Consider the following 22,341-nt stretch of genomic DNA (forward strand, 5'->3'; position numbering starts at 1 on the left):
AATACAAGCATTTCATGTCACTTTCATACAAAAGATCCTGTAAAAGGTAGGAAAACAGAAGTAAGAAAACCATGTAAAATAAAAGACTGGAATTATTAATATATTTTTATTTATTTCATATTGAATTTTAGAGTTATCACAATCTATATACATTAATTCTAGTACATAATATACAATAATAATAATATCAACCTGTCCAATGAATAATGTTGATAAGTGGACTTCAACTCTTATATTAAATATAAATTTGGCAGTTAGACTTTAATAAAATAAATACAGAGGAATGGAGGCTGTCTGCCTCCGTAGTGCAACGGTCAGTACGCTTGGCTGCCATTCTGGAGGTCCTGGGTTCGATTCCCAGGGGGGGGGTCAAATAAATATAAGTGATTTTATCACTTTAATATTTATCTAATATTAGTCCAATCTGGAGCAGAGGGCTGATCACATTTCCTTCATGTGCTAACGATCTAGATAACACTGTGTTTATATGATGGAGTGCCTTATGCACCATTGGGGTGCGGATAAGGATTTGAAGAAGGATGAAGAATAAAATAAAATCAGTTCCGACAGTTTTTGTCCGTTGCTAAAATAATCTAAAAGTCAAGGGTTGCGGTATGAATGGACAGATATATACACATCACTAGACATTCAATCCTCGCTGGTAACAGTAATTCACCAGCTTATAAAGGTTTTTTTTTTTTTTTTTTAAAACCCTTATCCGCACCCAAATGGTGCATAGGGCACTGCGTCATATAACGCAGTGTTATCTTGATCGTTTTTACACATGAAGGAAAGGTGATCAGCCCTCCGCTTCAGGTACCAGTCCAGGGTAAAATTGAATAAATATTACAGTGGAAAATCACTTATATTTATTTGAACCCCCCTGGGAATCGAACCCGGGACCTACAGAACGGTAGCCGAGTGTGTTGACCATTACACTACGTTTTTTTTAGTTATACATTTTCAAATTTCCGCAGTAAATTGTCGGTGGCACCCGCCGTGTGGCACGTACCGCCATCTTTTTGAAACCACAGCTCTTGTCACATCAATGCCATTCAACTGAGGTACGAAGAAGTCAGTAATCATGGGTCTGTCATGCTCTCCATTGACCGTAACATTCTGGCCGGCATCGTCTTTAAAAAAATATGGGCCAATGATTCCACCTGCCCGTAAAGCACACCAATTAATGACTTTTAATGGATGTAAGGGCGTCTCGACAAAGGCTTCAGGGTTTTCTGCTTATTGACATTTGAACAAAAATGTCCCTCATCGGTGAACAAAATTTTGCGTTGAAAACGAGGATCAAGCTTAATATTGCTTTCGGCCCATTCACCGAGCCTACGACTTCCATAATGATCGTTCGGTCTATTCATGCTGAAATGGCAAAACGTACCAACTACAAATCAACTGTCAACTGTCAAATTGATAGTCTGTAGAAACAATTTTGCCAGGTTAAAAACCAAACCTCTTAAAAAAAACACCTATAGATAATTAATTGAACATTTCATGCTTTTGAACGGCCAGTGTTCTACCGTTGTATTAAATATGCCATCTTCAAAGTTCACAAAGAAAATAAATTTTATTTATATCTAATTTATTTACATATCCATTACTGTAAAGGAAAAGATTATTAAAAAATATTGTTAAAAAAAAATAAATACAAGATATCATAATTGCGCTTCACGGTTTGAATGTCGCTTGAAGTTATGATTGTGTTAAGACCAGTTATCAATAGCCCGCAATATAATTTTCTTTAAACCCAGTTAACATTTAACTTAATAATTTTTTCTTTTTCTTAAATCACCATTTTTGTATTGAAAAAATATTTTTTTCTCTAAAATAAATATATGGTTTTGGAAAGAAAAGAGTTATCGACAGGTAAGGAGTTGAAAAAAAATATAAAAATATTTTTACGATACATATTCTAAATGAAAAAACAAATTCCAATATATACAACATTTTGCATTTGTCCTAATACAGGTTCACAAATCTGGATTATCTCGAATTAGGATTTTGACATCTCAACCTAGATGAAGAAGAATATGGAAGTCTGGGAATTACAGTGCTAACGGCCGTCATACGCTGTTTTAAGTGATCACTTTACACACGTGTAACATTCACCGATTCTACCCACGATTGACAACCAAACTACTTAAATTCTTGTCACGAGTTTGATATTTACAATATATCAAGAAGCTTCAAGAGTCTGAGTAGTGTGATTGTTGTCAAGTGATCACTGAACCAAGCCTATGACGGTTGTAGGCCCTGTAAATGCCCAGCTTCCATATTCTTCATCATCTATGCGTACATGTGTAAATTCCAAAATATATCCTTAAAAAAAAAATTGGGCATGGAGACGTGTTACTTCTTGCGCAGCCAGTCGCATAATGAATTCCACGTTTGCGAGTAAGGCCAGCCTCAACAGACAGCTGGCTCCGGTTGCACAACCACAGACAGACAAATTGAATAGTCCCAGCTAACTAACTAGTTAGTTAGGACTACTCAATTTGTTGAATCAAATTAAACAAATTGAATACTCCCAGCTAACTAACTAGTTAGTAAGGACAATTCAATTTGTTGAATTAAATTAAACAAATTGAATAGTCCTAATGGCTTACATCCGGCGCGAGGCTAGAGCGTTACTTTTGTCTCGCGCCGAACGAGTCCGCGTATCAGTGCTTGCCCCTCTTGTTGCCCGCGGGGGGCTTCTGCAGCGCGAAGGGGCTCTGCTCCGCCCCGCCCAGCCACGACAGGTTGGGCTGGAGCGCCGAGGTGTTCCCGAGGGCCGAGGTGTTGCCGAGCCCCGAGGTGGCCGACGTGAATGACCAGGAGGAGGTGTTGCCTGAAAGAGTATATCAAATTGTGAGGATGTATTGCGTACAGGTCACCCAGATTGATCGGAAATTCCGGGATCAACGGGGGGTTAAAAAAACATTTTAAGATTCTAAAAGGTTTTGAAAATTGAACTAACAATGTACAACGTTTTGAGTGTATCCAAAGTTCACAAATCTGGATTATCTCCAATTGTAAGAGTTATTTTTGATATTACATATTAATAATATGAAAAATAACTTTTATAATTGGAGATAATCCAGATTTGTGAACAAATTTTTCAGTATAACCATCTCCCCCTCCCGTAAACTCTGCAAACTAGAATATGCAGATGATGCTGATATAATTGATGACTCCGGCGAGGATCTCCAATGATCAACCATGCCTTGACGTTGAGTAACCAGCTCATCGAAAGGGTCGAGAGTTTCAAGTACTTGGGAGTGTACGCGACTGAAAATGGCAGCCTTCAAAAGGAATTGGGAGTGCACTTAGGACTCTCAGGGTCCCAAGTACTTGGGAGTGTACGCGACTGAAAATGGCAGCCTTCAAAAGGAATTGGGAGTGCACTTAGGACTCTCAGGGTCCCAAGTACTTGGGAGTGTACGCGACTGAAAATGGCAGCCTTCAAAAGGAATTGGGAGTGCATTTAGGACTCTCAGGGTCCGCATTTAATAGTATGAAGGCTGTTTGGAGATCGGATTTATACTCGGTGAAGACCAAATGCCGCCTATACAATGCCTGCATTGCTCCTGTTCTCTTATACGGCTGTGAAACATGGCACCTTACAAGGGCCCAGAGCAGCCGTGTACTGAGCTTTGAGAATGGGTGTCTGCGGAGAATTTTAGGCGTGCAGTGGTTTGACTTTGTGAGGAGTGAAGAGATAAGGCGCAGGACGCAGCAAATCTTGGTCACAACTGTCGTCAAGAAAAGGCGATTCAGTTGGCTTGGCCATGTACTCCACATGCCTCCGAGAGACTTAATCAAGCTTGCCTCTTTTACAAGGCATCAGGTTTGCGGCACCCAGGACGACCACTGCTGATAATTCGTCGGCAGTTCTTTTCAGAGCTTCAGGATGCGGATCTGACTTGGGAGGATGCAATGGAGCTGGCAGCCGACAGAAAAGCCTGGAGACAGTTTGTGGTCTCCACATGCTTCACTTAGGGAGCGGATATGGTTTAATTAAAATTATTTGGACATACTCAAAATGTTGTTTTAGAAATTTAATTGGCATTAATTTTTTAGGATATAGGCATTCATTTTTTATTTGAATTGGCAGATGTTTGGCCTTGCGAGGGCATGTGTCTCGATTAGAATGAAATGCCTACTTACTAACCTAGGGTGTTAGAGGCGGTGACGGGTGCCTTGTTGGGGAAGGACAGGCCCCCGAAGCCCGGCGGACCCAGTAAGCTGAATGGCGTGGGGCCCAGGGAGTTGGCTTTCGTCCGATTCACACCTGCAATAACGGTCATGTATCAACACAAATCAAATAAAGACAATTCTAACAATGAAATCATTTTTAAATTCATAAAAAAATCATAACAATTGACCTACAGAGGGCGGAAGATACCCTTGTCCAATTGACCACTTTGTGCTTTTGAACGAGCAGTATTCAACCTGTGTTCTACTCGCGCGCTTCGACTTGTTTGCGTTACATAAGATAAACAATTAAACTAAGCTCGCCAATTGCCACTTGACGCTCGTAAAGGTTTACCCAAATTGTTTCTTCAGCTTTAACTTATTAAAAAACCTCTTCAAACCCTCATCTGCACCCAATGTCGGGTTGTGGTTCCGCGGACTCTTAAATCAGAGTTTCTCGGTTTGAATCCACTCTACCACAATTTGATACCTATTTCTAATAATGAGCTGCTTAGGCTCACAGGAATAGTATGAAATTGAAATAATAAAAACACAAATGTTTCTCTTTTTAACCAAAAAAAAAAAATAAATATTGCATAGGGCCCTGCATCATATAAACGCAGTGTTATCTTGATCATGACCACATGAAGGAAAGGTGATCAGCCCTCCACTTCAGGTACCATTCCAGGGTAATATTGAATAAATATTAGAGTGAAAAAAACACTAATATTCATTTGACCCCCCACCCCCGGAATCGAACCCGGGACCTCCAGAACGGACCATTACACTACGGAGGCTGACATTAAAAAACATAGTATGTAATTTGAATTATTTATTTTTTATTATAAAAGTTAGAACTGTTTTAATTTTTTGTTTATATTAAGTCTAGTTTGCTTACTTTTTTTTAATGGTTCTGTTTTGTTTTTTTTTTTTATAATTAGATGATTAAATTTTAAATTACAATACTTAAACTCTTGAAATATAAAAAAAAGTTGATATTTTTAGTTCAATTTTTGTGAAAAAAAAAAAAAATTTCATATTTTATTTGTAAACAAATTATACTTTAGTGATGTGAAAAGTAATTAAAAAAAACTAGAAATGTTGTAGAGCAACGAAACCTAGAGGGCTCCTTCTTCCAAACCACATCCACTGGATACACATTGCATCAGATTGAAAAAGCGTTAACTTAACCAAGTGATCAGTCCTGCGCTTCAGGTAAATGTATGAAATAAATATAAGTGAAAAAAAAACCCACTTATTTTGCTAAAAGTGGTGGCCTAAACGCTAACCACTACACTACAAAGGCAGTTAAAAGTGAGATGAACAAAGAATATGGAAGTCTGGGCATTTACGGGGCTGATGACCGTCATAGGCTGGTTTAAGTGATCACTTTACACACGTGTAACATTCACCAGTTCTACCCATTATTGACAACCACACTACTCAAATTCTTGGAAGTTCTATATATACATATGAACCAATTTAGAAACCTTGTTCTTGAATCACTAGAACTTCACTAGAGACATCTATTGGTGAGATGTAAAGAAGCTTTTTACTAAGCAGAAACTGTTATATTAGTATGTGAGGTCCGAATCCTGGATTATAATCACACACATGAGAAACGCCAGAAAATACCATTTTCATTTTTATTATTTAAGCTTATAATTTGACCAGATTATAAAAATATTATGAATTTATTTATGTATTTATTTTCTATAGTCACAAGTCTTACCAAGCCCAAGGGCGGCAAGGGGATCCGATATGACTGCGCTGGCAGGTGCAGCACCGGAAGACGACCTGGACATCCACGAGTCCAGCAGCGGAGCCCGCGAACTGCCCCCCTTCTCCGCAAACACATCCGTAGGGTCCTTCAGCACATTCCGTCGCAGGCTGAGATACTGCGCTTTCTGGCTCTCCACCTGTTCAAAATCAATCCAAATGGTTAGCTTAATGTGAATTTAACCTTCCCCTCCTGGTGATATGTATTTACTACAACTGGACTTTTAAAATGGGAATATCAATAAAAAATATAATAGCTACGGGCTCAGAATTTTTGTATTCCTCCGTTTTGTATTTATTTGCAGCGACAGAAATAAGTAAATTATAAAAAAAAAATTGGGCATAGAATCACCAATACACAAACGTTTCTCAGAGTATGCGTGCATGCCGCACTTTACGTACACGCACACGCGGTTTCATACTGTTTCTAACAATCTCATTTTAGCACACAAGTCGTCATTAAGAGTGGTCGTGTCGCTACGTCAGCTATTATGGCCACTTACGATGCCTTTTTTTCTCGTTTTCAAGTAATTATCAGAGCTAACATTACAAAATTGTTACATTTCAACTTCAACTATGTTTAATAAAAGCAACATTTAGGAATATTCACATTTTTCCCGTTTTTCAACCACATTTTCATATGGTGTACAAAATACATATCGCTCACTCCTTTCAAGAACGTCATAAATCAAAAAACTTGATTTTTCAGGAGAACGTTTTTAAAGTTAAATAATATAATACAATGTATTAAAAATAAATATCAACCCACTTAATGAACTTTTTACTGTGCAACAGATCTTTTTAGGTAAAACCTGAAGGTTTTTGAAAAACATTTATTTTATTAAAAAAAATAAATAAATAATACCTTTTCTTCAAACTGCAAAAACAACACTTTCTGCTCTGTAGCGGGTAAATATTAAGTTAAAAATATGCCTCTTTTGCTGGGATATAGTACATTTTTTGGGCATTCCGAAAACATGCCTAACAGAAAATTGTCGATTTTTGATTTGTGACATTCTTGAAAGGAGTGAGCGATATCACTGGTGCATGCGGAAGTTTTTAGCACCGTAAGGGAAGAGTTATGAAACTGATTGATACAAGGATACTAAACGATATTACCTGCTGATGAACGTTTTGCAGGCGGCCGGCTACGGCAACAAAAGATTCGTGGATTCTTCTCAATCCCAAGGATAGATCTGGAAATTGGATGTTTTTTTAACGACATTGAAACATCATTTACGAGTACATAGCAAGCAAATTTTTTAAGCCACTTTCTCACTCGGAGGTCGAAAATTATCTAAGGCAAGGTACCTTGATCAGTGATGGGGCGAGGGGAAGCCCCCAGTTGTTTCTGGGCAGCTTCCAGTTGCTTCCGGAGTAACCGTAATCTGCTTTCTCCTTCCGCCACCACTCCTGCAATCCAGGTTATCGCTTCCCCGTTCTCGTATTCTACTCCTGTAAATGTAACCAATATATGACATCCATTTGACATTTTGTATAGTTTAAGCATTAAAGATGTTGGGTTTTTATATGAACATATTTATTTGATACTTTTCAAACTTATTTGCGTGTTTAGCCTCGTAATGCCGTTTAATGTTATACTTTTTCAACAAAATCATTGCATTTATAGTTTATAGTCGATCTGTCTTAAAAACTTTTCAGTTCTTCTGTTACTCTTCTCTTCTTTAGTCCAATGTTTTAACTACTTGACTCCATTATGGGTCTTGAAATCGCCAGGATAGTGTAATACTCCCATATATGGGATATTATGCAAACTACGCACGATGGAATGTTCTTTTGGTAGTTTTATGTACACTTAAAGAAAAAAATATGTGAAATGCTCCGCGGGCCGCGGGTTGGCCACCCTTGTTTTAGTGTATTCAAAATTGCTTCTCTGTCAGCATCTCGCGGTTGTTTGCAATTTGTTTTACGCTGCGTCGCTCGCACAATTTGACAGTCACATATTTGTGGTTTTAAATCATGGCTTCGATATCCAAAAAGAGGAAACATACGACCCTGACTATTTCTCAGAAATGTGATATTTAAGATATACTAAAGGACAGTGTGTTATTAAGTTCTCTTGCGCAGAAGTATGGTGTGGGCAAATACCATATTAGCTTTTTACTTTTCATTAAATAAATCTTGACCACTTAAAATATTTGATTTTTTAAAAAAGTTTAACAAATACATTTAACCTGTTAACCGGGCGGGACGCATAAATACGTCAAACGTAAACAATATCGGGTACAGGTAGGACATATGAATACATCCTTGAAATATATGTTTATTATATTACATATATGGACGTATATTTTTCGAACAAAGGTATTAGTCATCCATACATGTCTCGACATGAATTTAAGACACGGAGTGAATCAGTATTCGCGCCCGTTACAAGTTGCGTAATTGGACAGCGGACCGCCCGGTTAACAGGTTAAAATTTCACAATACATGTTTGTTTTATTTGATAAAAATACCCTACAGATTCTCTGTACTGTAATCTGAATGCTCCACTAGTCTAAACAGAGGGTAATTTTTTGCCGTTCAGATTATGGAGGTCCTGAGATGAATTGAATGCAGTGATCATGTAAACTTCTAGGATCGCAGGAGGTAAGGAGGGATGCAATTACCATGTGGTGCCTCGGCAGTCCGATGCGCCCGTTCGGCCGCGGGCAGAGATGCGGCGGCACGTCCTCGGAGACTGTTTGCTGAACGCCGTTTTTCTGCCAGCTTAGCCTTCAGCTCCGATGCTTCTTGCAGCAATGAGTCTGCATCACTGCTCACCTGAGATGTGAGAACAAAAATGATTATTCCAGCAGTGTCGTTAGTCAATTTAATATTGAGAAAAGATAATACACCTTTGATACCATCAATACCAACATTGGGTGGTAAAGGTGATATAAAGCTAACTTTACATTTGTTTGAATCTTTGGATTCTAACAATATAATTAATAACTTGATGCTTTTGAACGAGCAGTGTTTGCGGACAGGCATGTCTCATAGCTCGCCAACCCAAACATTGCTTGCGTGTTTTACATGTTTGCTTTACATAGCATAAACAATCAAACTGAGCTGGCCAGTTGCCACTTGACACTTTTTATTGGAAATACATACATACTTCAATAAATGACCAAATTTTATCTTTTTTACAGTCTTTTTATTATTTTTATAGTTTTTTTACATTTTTTCTTACTTTGTTTTTTTTTTGAACTGGACAATTTTTAAATTATGTAAACTCTGTAAATAAATAATAAAATAACCTGACACTTTTAATTCTATTTGTACAAAAAAAAACACAAGCATGAAGTGACTAACTAAATCATATTTTCTTGTTAGAATTGTATTTTTTACAGTTGACATTTAATGTGGGTATTCTGTATCTTGAAAATGAATTTGATTGCCTCATACCTAAATACCAGTATCTCACTCGCACTGCGTATTGCAACAGTAACTTGCAACACTAGCGCTTGTGTAAAAACGTTTGTTTCGAGTAATTACAAATTAATCAGTAAAACTTCGAATATCCGGACCCCTATATCAGGATCCCTCAAAATAAAACATGAATTTGCTGATTAGTATGAAGCGAATTGTGTCTACCGTTGTTAAGTTGTAAAGCATAACATTTAGATAATTGCTATCCATAGTGACTAATATTGTTATTAATACACTTTGGACGGGTGTTTTTTTTCCGCCTGCAGACCACTGGCAACGGTATTTGATAATTGTGTACATAGTTTGGACCTTAACAGACAGATTGATACATAATATTTATATAAAAACATTAAATAATTCCTTCTTTTGTGACTTTGCAATGAGGCTGGCGCAGAAGGTAAAAATACCCTTACCGTCCTAAAGCATCAATCGACCAAACGGGTAGTAATACCTTACCCGTTCTAAGAGCGCTTGTGCACTACACGGAATTTTTCTGTCTGGCAGTCCGGTTAACATGATTAAACGGATGATTGGTTTGGATTGGCTTGTGCTTTTGTCTGTCTTTCTTCGTATCGGTGCGTGATAAAACGGTGCACATGAACTCGATCACGCTAAGCTGTCGTAGTCGCTTTTATTTATACAAACCGGACTGCCGGACTGAGTAAAATTCCGTGTAGTGCACAAGCAGCTTAAGAGCGCTCCTACAGATTTTACCGTCCTACAGTGATTGAATTTACGCGCAACGTGTTCATGCACCGATCTCAAGAAAGATGGACAAAAGCACAAGCCAATCATCCGTTTTATGTGCTGACTGACGTGCCGGACAGTAAAATTCCATGTAGTGCACAAACTGTAGTGTTTTGTATAACAAATCTAATAAAACTGCGGGTTTTAGAAGTTATTTAGCAGATTTTAGGTTACCTTGTGCAGCGGGCGTATGGAATGTCTGGCCACGTCGGAGCTGAGCTGCTTGCTCTGCCTGACGCTGGCCTTGAAGGCCTCCACGTCGGCCAGCAGCTCCGCCGGCAGGGCCGCCTGGCGCGGGGCGGGCGCCTGGCCGGCCGCTGCGCCCGGCGCCCCTATAGTGCCCGCGCCCAGCCCCGCCGAGTCCACGCCACCCAGGCCCAGGGAGGCTGCAACAACATAGTAGTAATTATAAAACACTCTCCTTATCATCCATTGTTTACATTGTGTAATACCACTTTTATAAACACTTATTCGTGACTGTTGGTTTCAGAAATGATTCCATCATCAGGTCAAATAATTCAGTAAAATAAAATTATTACAATTTGATTTGATTCTTTCTCTTTCAAAATTTTATTTTTATACAAATGTCAAATTGTAATAATTTTATTTTAATAACCAGACGTTGGAATGATTTTCCCAAACACCGGTTACTACCGAGTCAAGAATTAAGTTTTTTTTTTAAATTTATGTACATTTATTTAAATTTTAGGTACATTTATTCTGGAGGTGTCAAAAGTCTGCGTAATCGGAGGGCATGTATGACTAGATGTATGGATGTGAAGGAGGCTAGGAGTGTATGTCAGGACAGAAGAGTGTGGCGTTCCATCCTCTCTGCCTACCCCTGCGGGGAAACGGCGTGATGGTAGTAGTAGTAGTAGTAGTAGTATTTAAATCACAATTTACACATATTTAGAGCAAAATTTTTTTTTTGCAGAGATCCACCAAGCCACCTTGTCTTGTCGGTGGAGTTCTTTTTTAATACATTTTTTTTATTGTTTTTTACGATTTTAACCTAATATAGACACAAAAAAGAGAAAAAATTAAGAATAAAAACATTTTACAATTTTCATAAAATTAACTCTTGATCATTTACCCATTCCTTTATTTTGCCTTTGTTCCATATTTTATTAAGACCTCTAACATCCGTCGGCAACAAATTAAAAATGTTCGGAACGATATAAGTGTTTATAAAAGTGGTACATATTACACAAAGTAAACAATGGATGATAAGGAGAGTGTTTTATTAACATATCACAAAGTTATCAATGCTTTAAATATACAAAAAATATTATTTTTTAATCTTTCCGGGAGTACAATAATTAATGTCCGACTTTCTCAGGGGAGTGGGTTTTTCACATGAATTATTATTATTTTTTTCACGAAATTTATGTATTCTGAAGATAGAATTATGTAAATGTAATAAAAAAAAATAAAACTCACTATCTCAATGTTTTATTTTATGACAAAATTACATACAAATATCCACAGATGTCATTGCTATACAAGTTACATTATACCAACTGACAGACAGACTTCGACGTTCATTAGCTTCGATACTCCTTTGAGGGAGATTCACAACGACGTTCATTTACGTCCATACTCCCGGAAAGGTTAAATTGTAAAAAGGATATAAAAATTATATAGGATAAATAATTAATTAAACCATATCCGCTCCCTAGGTGGAGCATATGGAGTCCCCAAACTGTCTCCAGGCTTTTCGGTCGGCTGCCAGCTCCCTTGCATCCTCCCAAGTCAGATCTGCGTACCGAAGTTCTGACGAGAACTGCCGACGAATTGTCAGCAGTGGTCGTCCTGGGCGGCGCGAACCTGATGCCTTGTAAAAGAGGCAAGCTTGATGGCGGCTCTCAGGAGGCATGCGGAGTACATGGCCACGCCAACTGAATCGCCTTTTCTTGACGACAGTTGTGACCAAGATTTGCTGCGTCCTACGCCTTATCTCTTCATTCCTCACAAAGACAAACCACCGCGCGCTTAAAATTCTCTGCAGACACCTATTCTCAAAGCTTAGTACATGGCTGCTCTGGGCCCATGTAAGGTGCCATGTTTCACAGCCGTATAAGAGAAAAGGAGCAATGCAGGCATTGTATAGGCGGCATAGGATAAATAGAAATATGAAAAGATGACAAAAAAAATTGAGAAAATATTATTTTACCTGTGGTTGCAGGTTTACTTAAGTCAGCTTGTGTGGTGATCGGCTTTCCTGAAAAATTTAAGATTTGTCAAAAAATGTTTTTTGTTTTTGTTACCAATTCACATTATAAATTTTAAAAAAAATTCAATGCCGGTTAAATGCAGCAGGTACATTCTGGACATGGTCATGATGATATAAATTTTGTAATCAACCACCAATTTCTACCATTTTCATAATATTTCAATTACTGATTTGGCAGTTACCTTGTGTGGTAATTAACATCTATTCATTTTTAATTTGAGTATCACTTGGTAAAAACACCACTACTTCTTAAAATCAATTGTGACACGTGTTTTAATACATTCTGCATTATTTTCAAACATACGCTGTTTGAAAATGATGCGGAATGCATCTAAACATGTCGCTCACTCCTTTCAAGAACGTCATAAATCAAAAAACTAGATTTTACAGGAGAAGTTTAAAAATATAATACAGTGTATTGAAAATAAATATCAAGCCACTTATTGAACTTTTTACTGTGCAAGAGATGTTTTTAGGTAAAACCTGAAGGTTTTTCTCCATTTGAAAAATATTTAGTATATTTAAAAAATAATTAAACAATACCTTTTCTTCTAAATGCAAAAACAACACTTTCTGCCCTGTAGCGGGTTAAATATTGAGTTTAAAATATGCCGCTTTTGCCGGGATGTAGTACATTTTCTGGGCATTCCGAAAACATGCACAACTGAAAATTTACAATTTTTGATTTATGACGTTGTTGAAAGGAGTGAGTGATGTGTCACAATAGATTTGAAGAAAAAGTGGTAAAACTTACATTAAAAATTTATAATATTTGTTTGTTTTCTAAAGTCAGTACAGTGTAAATTTCCATCACAGATTTTTTACATTGTCATTTTGACATTTTAAAAATTACATCAAAGGGGAATTTTAGAAATTACATTACAGGGATCAAAAATATGTAGTCAATTTGATAAGCAATGAAGAGTTGATTTAACATGTATGCTGGTGTTCTTTCGTCTCACTCACGCTTGTAACTTAATGTATTATACACAGGTATGTCAGTGAGAAAGAAAGATAGTACACCTGTGTGACCACTCATTAATTGATATATTTGAAAAAAGACCTGCTAAAATATGAACTGTAACTAAGGAAGTAACTGAGTAAAGCATAAAAAATACAAAACAAATAACAATTTTCTACAAAGTCAAATTAACACATTGTTTGCGGGATACGTTTAAAAGCGTCATTTACATACTGTTAGTAGAGAGCGGGAGACGCTTATAAGCGTTCTATCTGCTTACTTTTGTTAGAGCGCGAGAGACACTAATAAACATTGTACAGATCGGAATTGGGTTTGCGGTTACTTGTGATTTAGTATATGACCATAATTATGGTCGGGGTTGGTGAAAAAATTGCCCGACAACAATGTGTTAATAATAGAAAGAAAATGTAATATTTCTCACCGCTAGGAGTCAAGAATCTGTACGACGGTTCTGTAGGAAATCTTAACCGTACGAAATTGGTCGGACTTTGGTAGGGAATGAACGAAGGATGCAATGTTGGGTCGGAATTATTAGCCGGGCTACTAAAATGATTTTGCGAAAACGCCGTTTTATTCAAATCAAATCCTTGATTAGTTGCTGCACGATAGATAGGCGAGATTGCAAAATTTTCAGTGTTAGCGGACATTTTGTCTGGAAAGCGATTTGATTGTTGCATTTTTTAAATCGGTAGGATACAAGAAGTTTGATACTGCGTTAGGGTTCTCTTGAAACTTGAAAGGATGATAGGGATCTGTGGGATTTAAGGAGAAGGTGTTATAAATTATTTTCCTGTTACTGTACCTGACAGACTATATTAAGTTTTGTACTGTTTATTTATATGTATTTATTTATATATTACCTATTTCTTGGAGGAACTGCATTTTATATAGTAAAACAATAACTATATAGTTTTTTTCCACTTTTATTTAATTTGACTAGTGATCGGATTTTTTCATTACCGACACCAGTCTATTTTTGGGTAATATATCGCTCACTCCTTTCAAGAACGTCATAAATCAAAAAACTTGATTTTTCAGGAGAATGTTTTTAAAGTTTAAAAATATAATATAATGTATTAAATATGAATATCAAGCCACTTAATGAACTTTTTACTGTGCAACAGATCTTATTAGGTAAAACCTGAAGGTTTTTTCTGTTTGAAAAACATTTAGTAAATTAAAAAAAATAATTAAACAATACATTTTCTTCAAAATGCAAAAACAATACTTTCTGCCCTGTAGCGGGTAAATATTAAGTTAAAAATATGCCGCTTTTGCTGGGATATAGTACATTTTCTGGGCATTTCGAAAACATGCCCTACTGAAAATTGTCAATTTTTGATGGAGTGAGCGATATGTCCGCCTCCGTAGTGTAATGTTCAGCACGCTCGGCTACCCCTCTGGAGGATCCGTACCCTATGGTGCATAGGGCACTGCGTCATATAAACGCAGTGTTATCTTGATCATTAACACATGAAGGAAAGGTGATCAGCCCTCCGCTTCAGGTACCAGTCCAGGGTTATATTGAATAAATATTAGAGTGAAAAAATCACTAATATTTATTTGATCCCCCCTGGGAATCGAACCCGGGACCTTCAGTATGGTAGTCGAGCGTGCTGTCCATTACACTACGGAGGAGGACATTAAACAATATAAACGGGGAGTAAACTATATATTTGTTTCATTAATCGATTCGGCAGTCACTTCTAGGCGTGGAATTCAGGAAGAAGGATATTGCTGTCAAATTTAATAAAGATGATACATTTTAAAGGATGAATTACCAAAAGAAAGGCCGGCTCCAAATCCTGATTGAGTGCTTGCGGTACTTGCGAGGCCAGCTCCAAAGGAGAAATTCTAAAACAAACAAAAAAAACAATATTATACGCAATTTTTATTTAAAAAAAAAAGGTGTATCCATTACATTTTTTTTGTTGTAAATTAATACACTTCGGACGGGAAAGGTATTTCAACCCGTTCGGTCGATAGATGCTTAAGTACGGGAAGGGTATTTATACCTCCTGCGCTGGCCTCATTTCAAAGTCAAAAGAGAAGGAATTATCCAATATTTTAAAATGAATATTATTTATCAATCTCTTTGTTGAGGTCTTAACTATATGTACATAATTATCAAATTTGTCAGCCGTCGCCAGCGGTCTGCAGGCATAAAAAATAGTTTAAAATGTGTTAAAAGTATTGTTAACTTTGTGGTATGGTAATTTTTTTAATATTTTTTATTTTTTGGATAACCAACAGAATATTTACAAAAATAAAATTATGTAATAGAATTAAAAAAAAAATTTCCATTTACAGGTTTTCACTTAAGTAATCTAAAAATAAAAAATAAACTGTCATATGAGTATAACTATATAATAAACTTACATTCAATGTTTTTTATCAAATGATTGAATTTTTTTTATCAAATAGTCAAATAGACATCAACAATATTTCTCTTAAACGTATTAAGAGAAAAATTATTGATGTCTATTTCATTAAGCATTACATTGTACATATTGCAGGCTCGATTTAAAAATGAATTTTGGTAGGACTTGGTGATATAACACTCTCTTTATCATTCATCGTTAACTTTGTGTAATACCACTTAAAAACTATACTTCATGACTACTGGTTTCAAAGGAACCATTCCATCATCGAACTGATGATGAAATGGTTATTCTGAAACCGGTAGTCGTAAAGTAGAGTTTTTAAGTGGTTTTACACAAAGTGAGCGTTGAATGGTAAGGAGAGTGTTATATCACATTCTTTGTGACTGCATTTAGCCATGTGTAAATAACGATAAAAAAGATTAAATGGTATTACACAAATGAGCGTTGAATGGTAAGAAGAGTGTTACATAACATTCTTTGTGACTATATTAACCCTTAGAGTGCAAACCGTTGATAGATGGACTCTCTATTAATGCGTATAAAGTGCGGAGCGTCGGAATACCGACTATTGCACTATTTGTTTTAGGTATCGACCTGTACGGACGTGTCTTAGCGCGCGCATGTATAACGTTTTTAACAAGTTAATAACATTTATAAATAACCATTTAAAATTATTTTGCTGCGAATTTAACATTGATTTTTCTATTTTTTTTAAGTAAAAGTTTTTTTTATTTCTACCCACAAAATGTCAAATTTGTCAAGTAGTGATGATGAAAAGCAATTAGCAATTTATGCAAAATATGTAAAAATAAGCTCAGCACTATAAGGGTTGAATAACAACAAAAAAGATTTCAATACATTTAAAAAAAAAAAACTATAGACTTACCAAGCCACCGGGAGCAGCCGTAGTAGTAGCCAAGCCCCCGCCCAAATTGAAGCCTCCCAAGCCCCCGCCAGCAGGAGCAGCCGTGGTAGTAGCCGGGGCCCCACCCAAGTTGAAGCCCCCTAAGCCCCCACTAGCGGCCCCAAAATTAAGCCCTCCGGAAGGAGGTAACAATCCTCCACCAAATGAGAGCCCTGTGACACATAGAAGATACATTTTACTCATATCAAATGGTATTTATGTTTTTAATTAATGTTTTACTTAGTAAATAACAATATTTCTTAAAATCTACTGTGACACGTGTTTCGATGCATTTCGCATCATTTTTAAACACCGTATGATGCAGAATGCATCGAAACACGTGTCACAGTAGATTTTTAGAAATAGTGGTATTTACGAAGTAAAACATTAATTAAAAATGGATAGATCTTACCACAAAGTGACTGCCGAATCAATTAATGAAGGTATTTATGTTGTATGTATTAACACATTGTTGTCAGGTAATTTTGTCATCAACCCCGACACTAATTAGTATACTAATTACGGTTATACACTAATCACAAGTAACCACAAACCCAATTCCGACCTGTACAATGTTTTTTGGCTTCTTGCGCTCTATAAAAAGTAAGCATATAGAATGCTTATAAGCTTCTCCTGCTCTATACCAACAGTATGTAAAAAACACTTTTTAGCATTATCTGCAAACAATGTGTTAACACATTCAATGCGTATAGTATAATGTCATCAGTGCGAATTTTTGAAAAGCCATAAGTTTGTTTAAACTTAAATTCTACTTTCTATTTAAACATCATAAATAAGTGCATAAGTGATGCGAAGTGATGGGGCAAGTGAACAAAGCTGCAGCCATCTCAGGATGCCTGAAAAAATGCTATACGGAAAAACCCTGAGATGAAGATCGGCAGCAAAATCAAGATCTACAAAACTCGTGTCCGACCCATCATGACGTATGGAATCCAAAGTAGAGCGGACACCGTTGCCACAAAAAACTCTGAAGACTCTAAGAAGCATATCAGGCAAGAGTCTTCGAGATAAAATAATAAATGCCAGGATCAGGGAAATATGCGAGAACGAAGATGTCGTTAGGTGGGGAAGGCAACGAAGGAGACAATGGTATGCGTATGTGAGGAGAATGGAACCATCCAGACTTCCCCACATCACACTGTATGGCCAACCCTATGGTAGACGACTCCTGGGCAGACCACCAAAGAGATGGGTCGATAGCTGGGAATCGACATCGCAGGAGGCTAATCCCTCTTAAAAACAGGCCGCAAGGCCTACAATAAAAAGAAGAAGAAATAAGTGTATTCTTTTGTGTTTTAAAACACATAAAACCGGCTACGAATCCTTATCTATATACAACACGACACCCGTCAACGCATGCCTGCAATAACTGTATGGACACGGGAGCCGTGTTTGACGCAGAGAATGTGTTTAACTATATTCCAAAGAGCGCTTCGGCAGGTTGGAATAAATAAATAATCCATGATGCTATTGTTCATCAATGATTTCATGAGTTTGATGGTTTCAAGTCATTAAAAATGAATGACCCATAAAAGTCCAAAAATGAAAATAACATTACCAATAGCAAGATGCCTTTCCGTTTATACCATAAAACTTTGAATGGACTTAATTATTCTAAAAAAACTCGCTGTTAAAGCAAAAACCAGATTTTGGTAAAGGTTAGGAAATGTTAGAACAAATGCTGCAAATGCTTCAAGAGATAAATTGAATTTGGATGACAGAAAGTTAATTCTATATTTTGAATTTTGGTAATGAAAATATAGGTACTTAATTTCATTATTCAAAAGGCGAGTAGGTGCCTATATAAAATTAGATGATTAGGTACCTATATAATACATATTACCCTAGATAACGGGACATTTGTAAAATTCACAATGAGAGGAGCATTGAGGCGACACATGTAAAGAATATAGTGACAACTAGCACATATCTTAATTTTTAACCGATATTTTATGTTCATATTTTATAAAAAGTTTAAAAAAGAAAATAGCATTAATTTTTAAATGTTCTCAGTAATTATTTTCTTGGAAAATGTGAGTTTTTATTATCATCATACATTTTACGATAGTTCTGTATTAAGGTACATTGAAAGGCTTTCTTATCTTATCCTATTTTATCCATATTATCCATATTATTTAAAAAAAAATGCAATTCTGAACAAAAAGATACCTTATCAATGTATTATTGGTTATATTATTTCGAGAAATAAAAATACTTTGTGTTCTGATCCACTCACATTTTTATTAACCAACTAGTTTCGGCAACAACCTGTTGCGTTGCCCTCTTCAGGGTTACATTTATTATTAGTAATAAACGTAACCCTGAAGAGGGCAACAGGTTGTTGCCGAAACTAGTTGGTTAATAAAAATGTGAGTGGATCAGAACACAAAGTATTTTTATTTCTCGAAATAATATATCAATATGATCCACAAAGTTAATGCTTTCAATATTCAAAACATGATATTGGTTACATTAGAAGTCTCCAAGGATATTTGATTGGGTTAATGCTAAGAATAAAATCGTTTTTGAAGTGTCTTAAATTATAAATAAAACATAATTTCATTACTTAATTCGGTAGTCACTTGTAGTAAAATCTATCCATTTTTAATTTAAGTTTTACTTAATATGACAATGACTAAAGCCTTATTCGGCTGTCCAAATTTAAAACACAGTAAGGGATATTTTTTTTGTAGTAGATTTGTTTTTGCATTTTTAGACTAAGTAGAGTCTACTTAGTCCATAAATGCAAAAAAAACCTACTACAAAAAAAATTTCCTTACTGTGTTTTAAATTTGGACAGCCGTATTGTCTATGTTCCCATTAATAGAAATAAAAAATAAACAAATAAAAATAAGAAACAGCTTCTACCCCTCTCAACCATCAACGTTCCCAAGGACACAACCCTAAATTTAGAATTAGCTTCACATACGGTGTTTGAAAAGAATGCGGAATGCATCGAAACACGTGTCACACTAGATTTTAAGAAATAGTGGTATTTACTAAGTAAAACTTAAATTTAAAAAGATATATATAATTTGACTACCTGTGGAAGGGGTACTATTTGTGGCGGCTCCAAAACCAAATCCAGGGGTGTTGAAAGCCGGTGCAGATGTTGTAGGCGCTCCAAAATTAGTTCCAAAAGCAGAGGCGGCAGTAGCTGGCGTGCCAAAATTCGTCCCAAATGCGGGAGCAGACGTGGCCGGCGTACCAAAATTAGTTCCAAAAGCCGGAGCAGACGTGGCCGGCGTGCCAAAATTAGTCCCAAAGCCGGGAGCAGACGTGGCTGGTGAGCCAAAATTTGACCCGAAAGCGGGGGCGGAGGTGGCCGGCGAGCCGAAGCTTGTCCCGAAGGCTGGAGCAGATGTGGCCGGGGCGCCGAAATTTGACCCGAACGCCGGCGCAGCAGACGCAGGCGCGCCAAAGTTGGTGCCGAATGCCGGGGCCGATGTCACGGGAGCACCGAAAGTAGAGCCGTAGCTGGGTGCTGCGGTTGACGGGGTCCCGAAAGCGGGGGCTGATGATGGAGCATTACCAAACGTGAGGCCTCCGCCAGACGGAGAGGCTCCTAATCCAAAACCGGTTGCGGCTGGCCTGAAAATATGGATAACGTAAAGAAAACTTGAAAAACATATAATAAAGTTATAATCAACACAAAAATACACATGTAAAAGTGATCAGTTACTATGAAGAAAAATAAATTACAAAACACTGCTTTGCGCAAAGTGACCAGACATGCTAGACTGTGCTGTGCTGGATTTGAGTTTTTCATGCCCTATTAAGCATATAAATGCACACAACCCTAATCTGCACCCGATGGTGCATAGGGCACTGCATCATATAAAAGTAGTTATCTTGATCTTTAACACATGATGGAAAGGCGATCAGCCTTACGCTTCAGCTACCAGTCCGGGGTAATATTGAATAAATATTAGTGGGAAAATTTCACTTTTTATATAATTTTTTATTTAAATATTAGTGGGATATTTATTTGATCTCCCCCCGGGGAAACGAACCCGGGACCTCCAGAACGGTAGCCGAGCGTGCTAAACATTACACTAAGGAGGCGGACAAATACTGTCTTTTTCGTAATAAACACTGTTCTGGAAAGTGTCCTGCAAACGGACAGGTACGTTGTACATTCAAACTTATTATTCATGCTAAAGTTTACGCAATTGAGAAAAATATATTTGCACCTTAGGTAAATTATCAACTTTGAAATATGATAAATACTTGGCAGTTTGTTATTTGTAAGGCACACGTTCTTTAAAGTTAGCCTCCCGCATTCCAATACAATACGCCTGGTCACTTTCAAAACAAAACAACAGAGATTTCTATGAGATTGACACCATAAGGATAACAGTTTATCAACAGCACTACATGCAAGATTAACGTAATCGGCCACCATCTATTTAATTCACATGATCAAATTGTTTTCATTACTTATTTCCAGAGATACCTGTCTCTGATATTATGAACTGTTTTTGACATCGCGTACTACTGACGTGAGAATACATAACCAAAATTCGTGATTGTATACTTCCAAAAAGGTTACAATAAATGGTCAAAAATCACTCTCAGATCAAAAATAGCGCTTTTATTAGACTTATTACAAGAAATCTAAACATTTTGAAGCTGTAATTTGTCAAGAAAACACGTGTACTTACTTGTTTGCTCCAAACGAAAACCCAGTAGCCGCGGTGCTCGCTGGAGTCATGAAGTTGAATTTTGACATTCCTTTGTGATAACAATATCAAATTTAGAGCTGAACGCTCCAAAATTTCAAATAAACGGTTTTAAAACAAAATATTCAATTATGAAATTTGGTACAGAATACGAAACTGAAGGGCAACCGTCAAACGTTACTTGTAGTACTTTTTACCGCCAATTACAGTTTTCAGTTTGAGCGACTAGATTACCGATAAAGAAGATTTCTGTAAACTTTTAGCCATCTTAGGAATTTTAGTGCCATCCGATAGATGTCACTATATACGTGGGTTGCGATTGAACTTATGCAAAATTTCATAATTGTGTATCTACAGTGGAACCTCTCATAACGAGTAATTCGCATAACGGACAAAAAAAATCTGATAAAGTTGCTCCCTTAACGAGTGATGTTTAGTATAACGAGTTACAGAGAAAGGACAAGATCCTATTTCATGACATTTACTTGTGAGCCGGGACTTCCGCGCCGGGACTCGAAGTGGATAACAGCGATATTGAAGAGCTTGTGAAAGAGCACAGTCAAGCCGACAACACAGTCAAGCCGACACAAGCCGAAGAGCTTATGGAGTTGCACAGTTCCGTGTTTCACAGCAAGAAATAATAAAGGAGAACTTGTTTATGGAGGAGAAGGAAGAAGCAGAGCAACAATCTTCTAGCACAATAAGAGAAATGCTGACAGCATGAGAAATTGTTCCATCGTACATTAAGAAGCATCATCCTAATAAGGAGGCGGCTATTTGTGCTACTTAACAATTTATAAGTAATTTTATTTGAACTTATTTAAAAATACTTTTTTTTGGCATGAAACGCGTTATTGTATTTTACATTGATTTCCATGGGAAAACATGTTTCGCTTAAGGAGTAAGATGCTGGAACGAATTATACTCGTTATAAGAGGTTCCACTGTATTCTGGGTGAGGTGGCGCAAAAGCTTCTCTAGACATAGTTT

At 36.8% G+C, this 22,341-nt stretch overlaps 1 protein-coding gene across 2 annotated transcripts; it reads right to left on the minus strand.

The window, feature by feature from the left end:
* Positions 1–1,782: 1,782 nt before the first annotated feature.
* Nup58 (nuclear pore complex protein Nup58) lies at positions 1,783–21,553 on the minus strand. 2 transcript variants are annotated; one of them, XR_015838125.1, is made up of 13 exons: positions 21,335–21,553; positions 19,714–20,261; positions 16,632–16,822; positions 15,143–15,215; positions 12,320–12,367; positions 10,321–10,532; positions 8,598–8,751; positions 7,279–7,422; positions 7,087–7,163; positions 5,921–6,107; positions 4,166–4,285; positions 2,309–2,842; positions 1,783–2,050 (listed from the first exon to the last, which is right to left on the minus strand). XR_015838125.1 is itself a non-coding variant. In XM_088266309.1 (12 exons), exons 1-12 carry the CDS (start codon positions 21,400–21,402, stop codon positions 2,673–2,675), a joined length of 1,992 nt encoding a protein of 663 aa, XP_088122435.1. In that variant the 5' UTR covers positions 21,403–21,550; the 3' UTR covers positions 1,783–2,672. The 2 variants fall into 2 exon arrangements, 1 of the variants encoding a protein (XP_088122435.1); XM_088266309.1 differs by having other exon boundaries at positions 1,783–2,842; positions 21,335–21,550.
* Positions 21,554–22,341: the final 788 nt, after the last annotated feature.

Source organism: Brachycentrus maculatus, unplaced genomic scaffold (genome assembly GCF_059751285.1).
Source record: "Brachycentrus maculatus isolate JH-2025_06_01 unplaced genomic scaffold, ASM5975128v1 h1tg000017l, whole genome shotgun sequence".
Taxonomy (NCBI): Eukaryota; Metazoa; Arthropoda; class Insecta; order Trichoptera; family Brachycentridae; genus Brachycentrus; species Brachycentrus maculatus.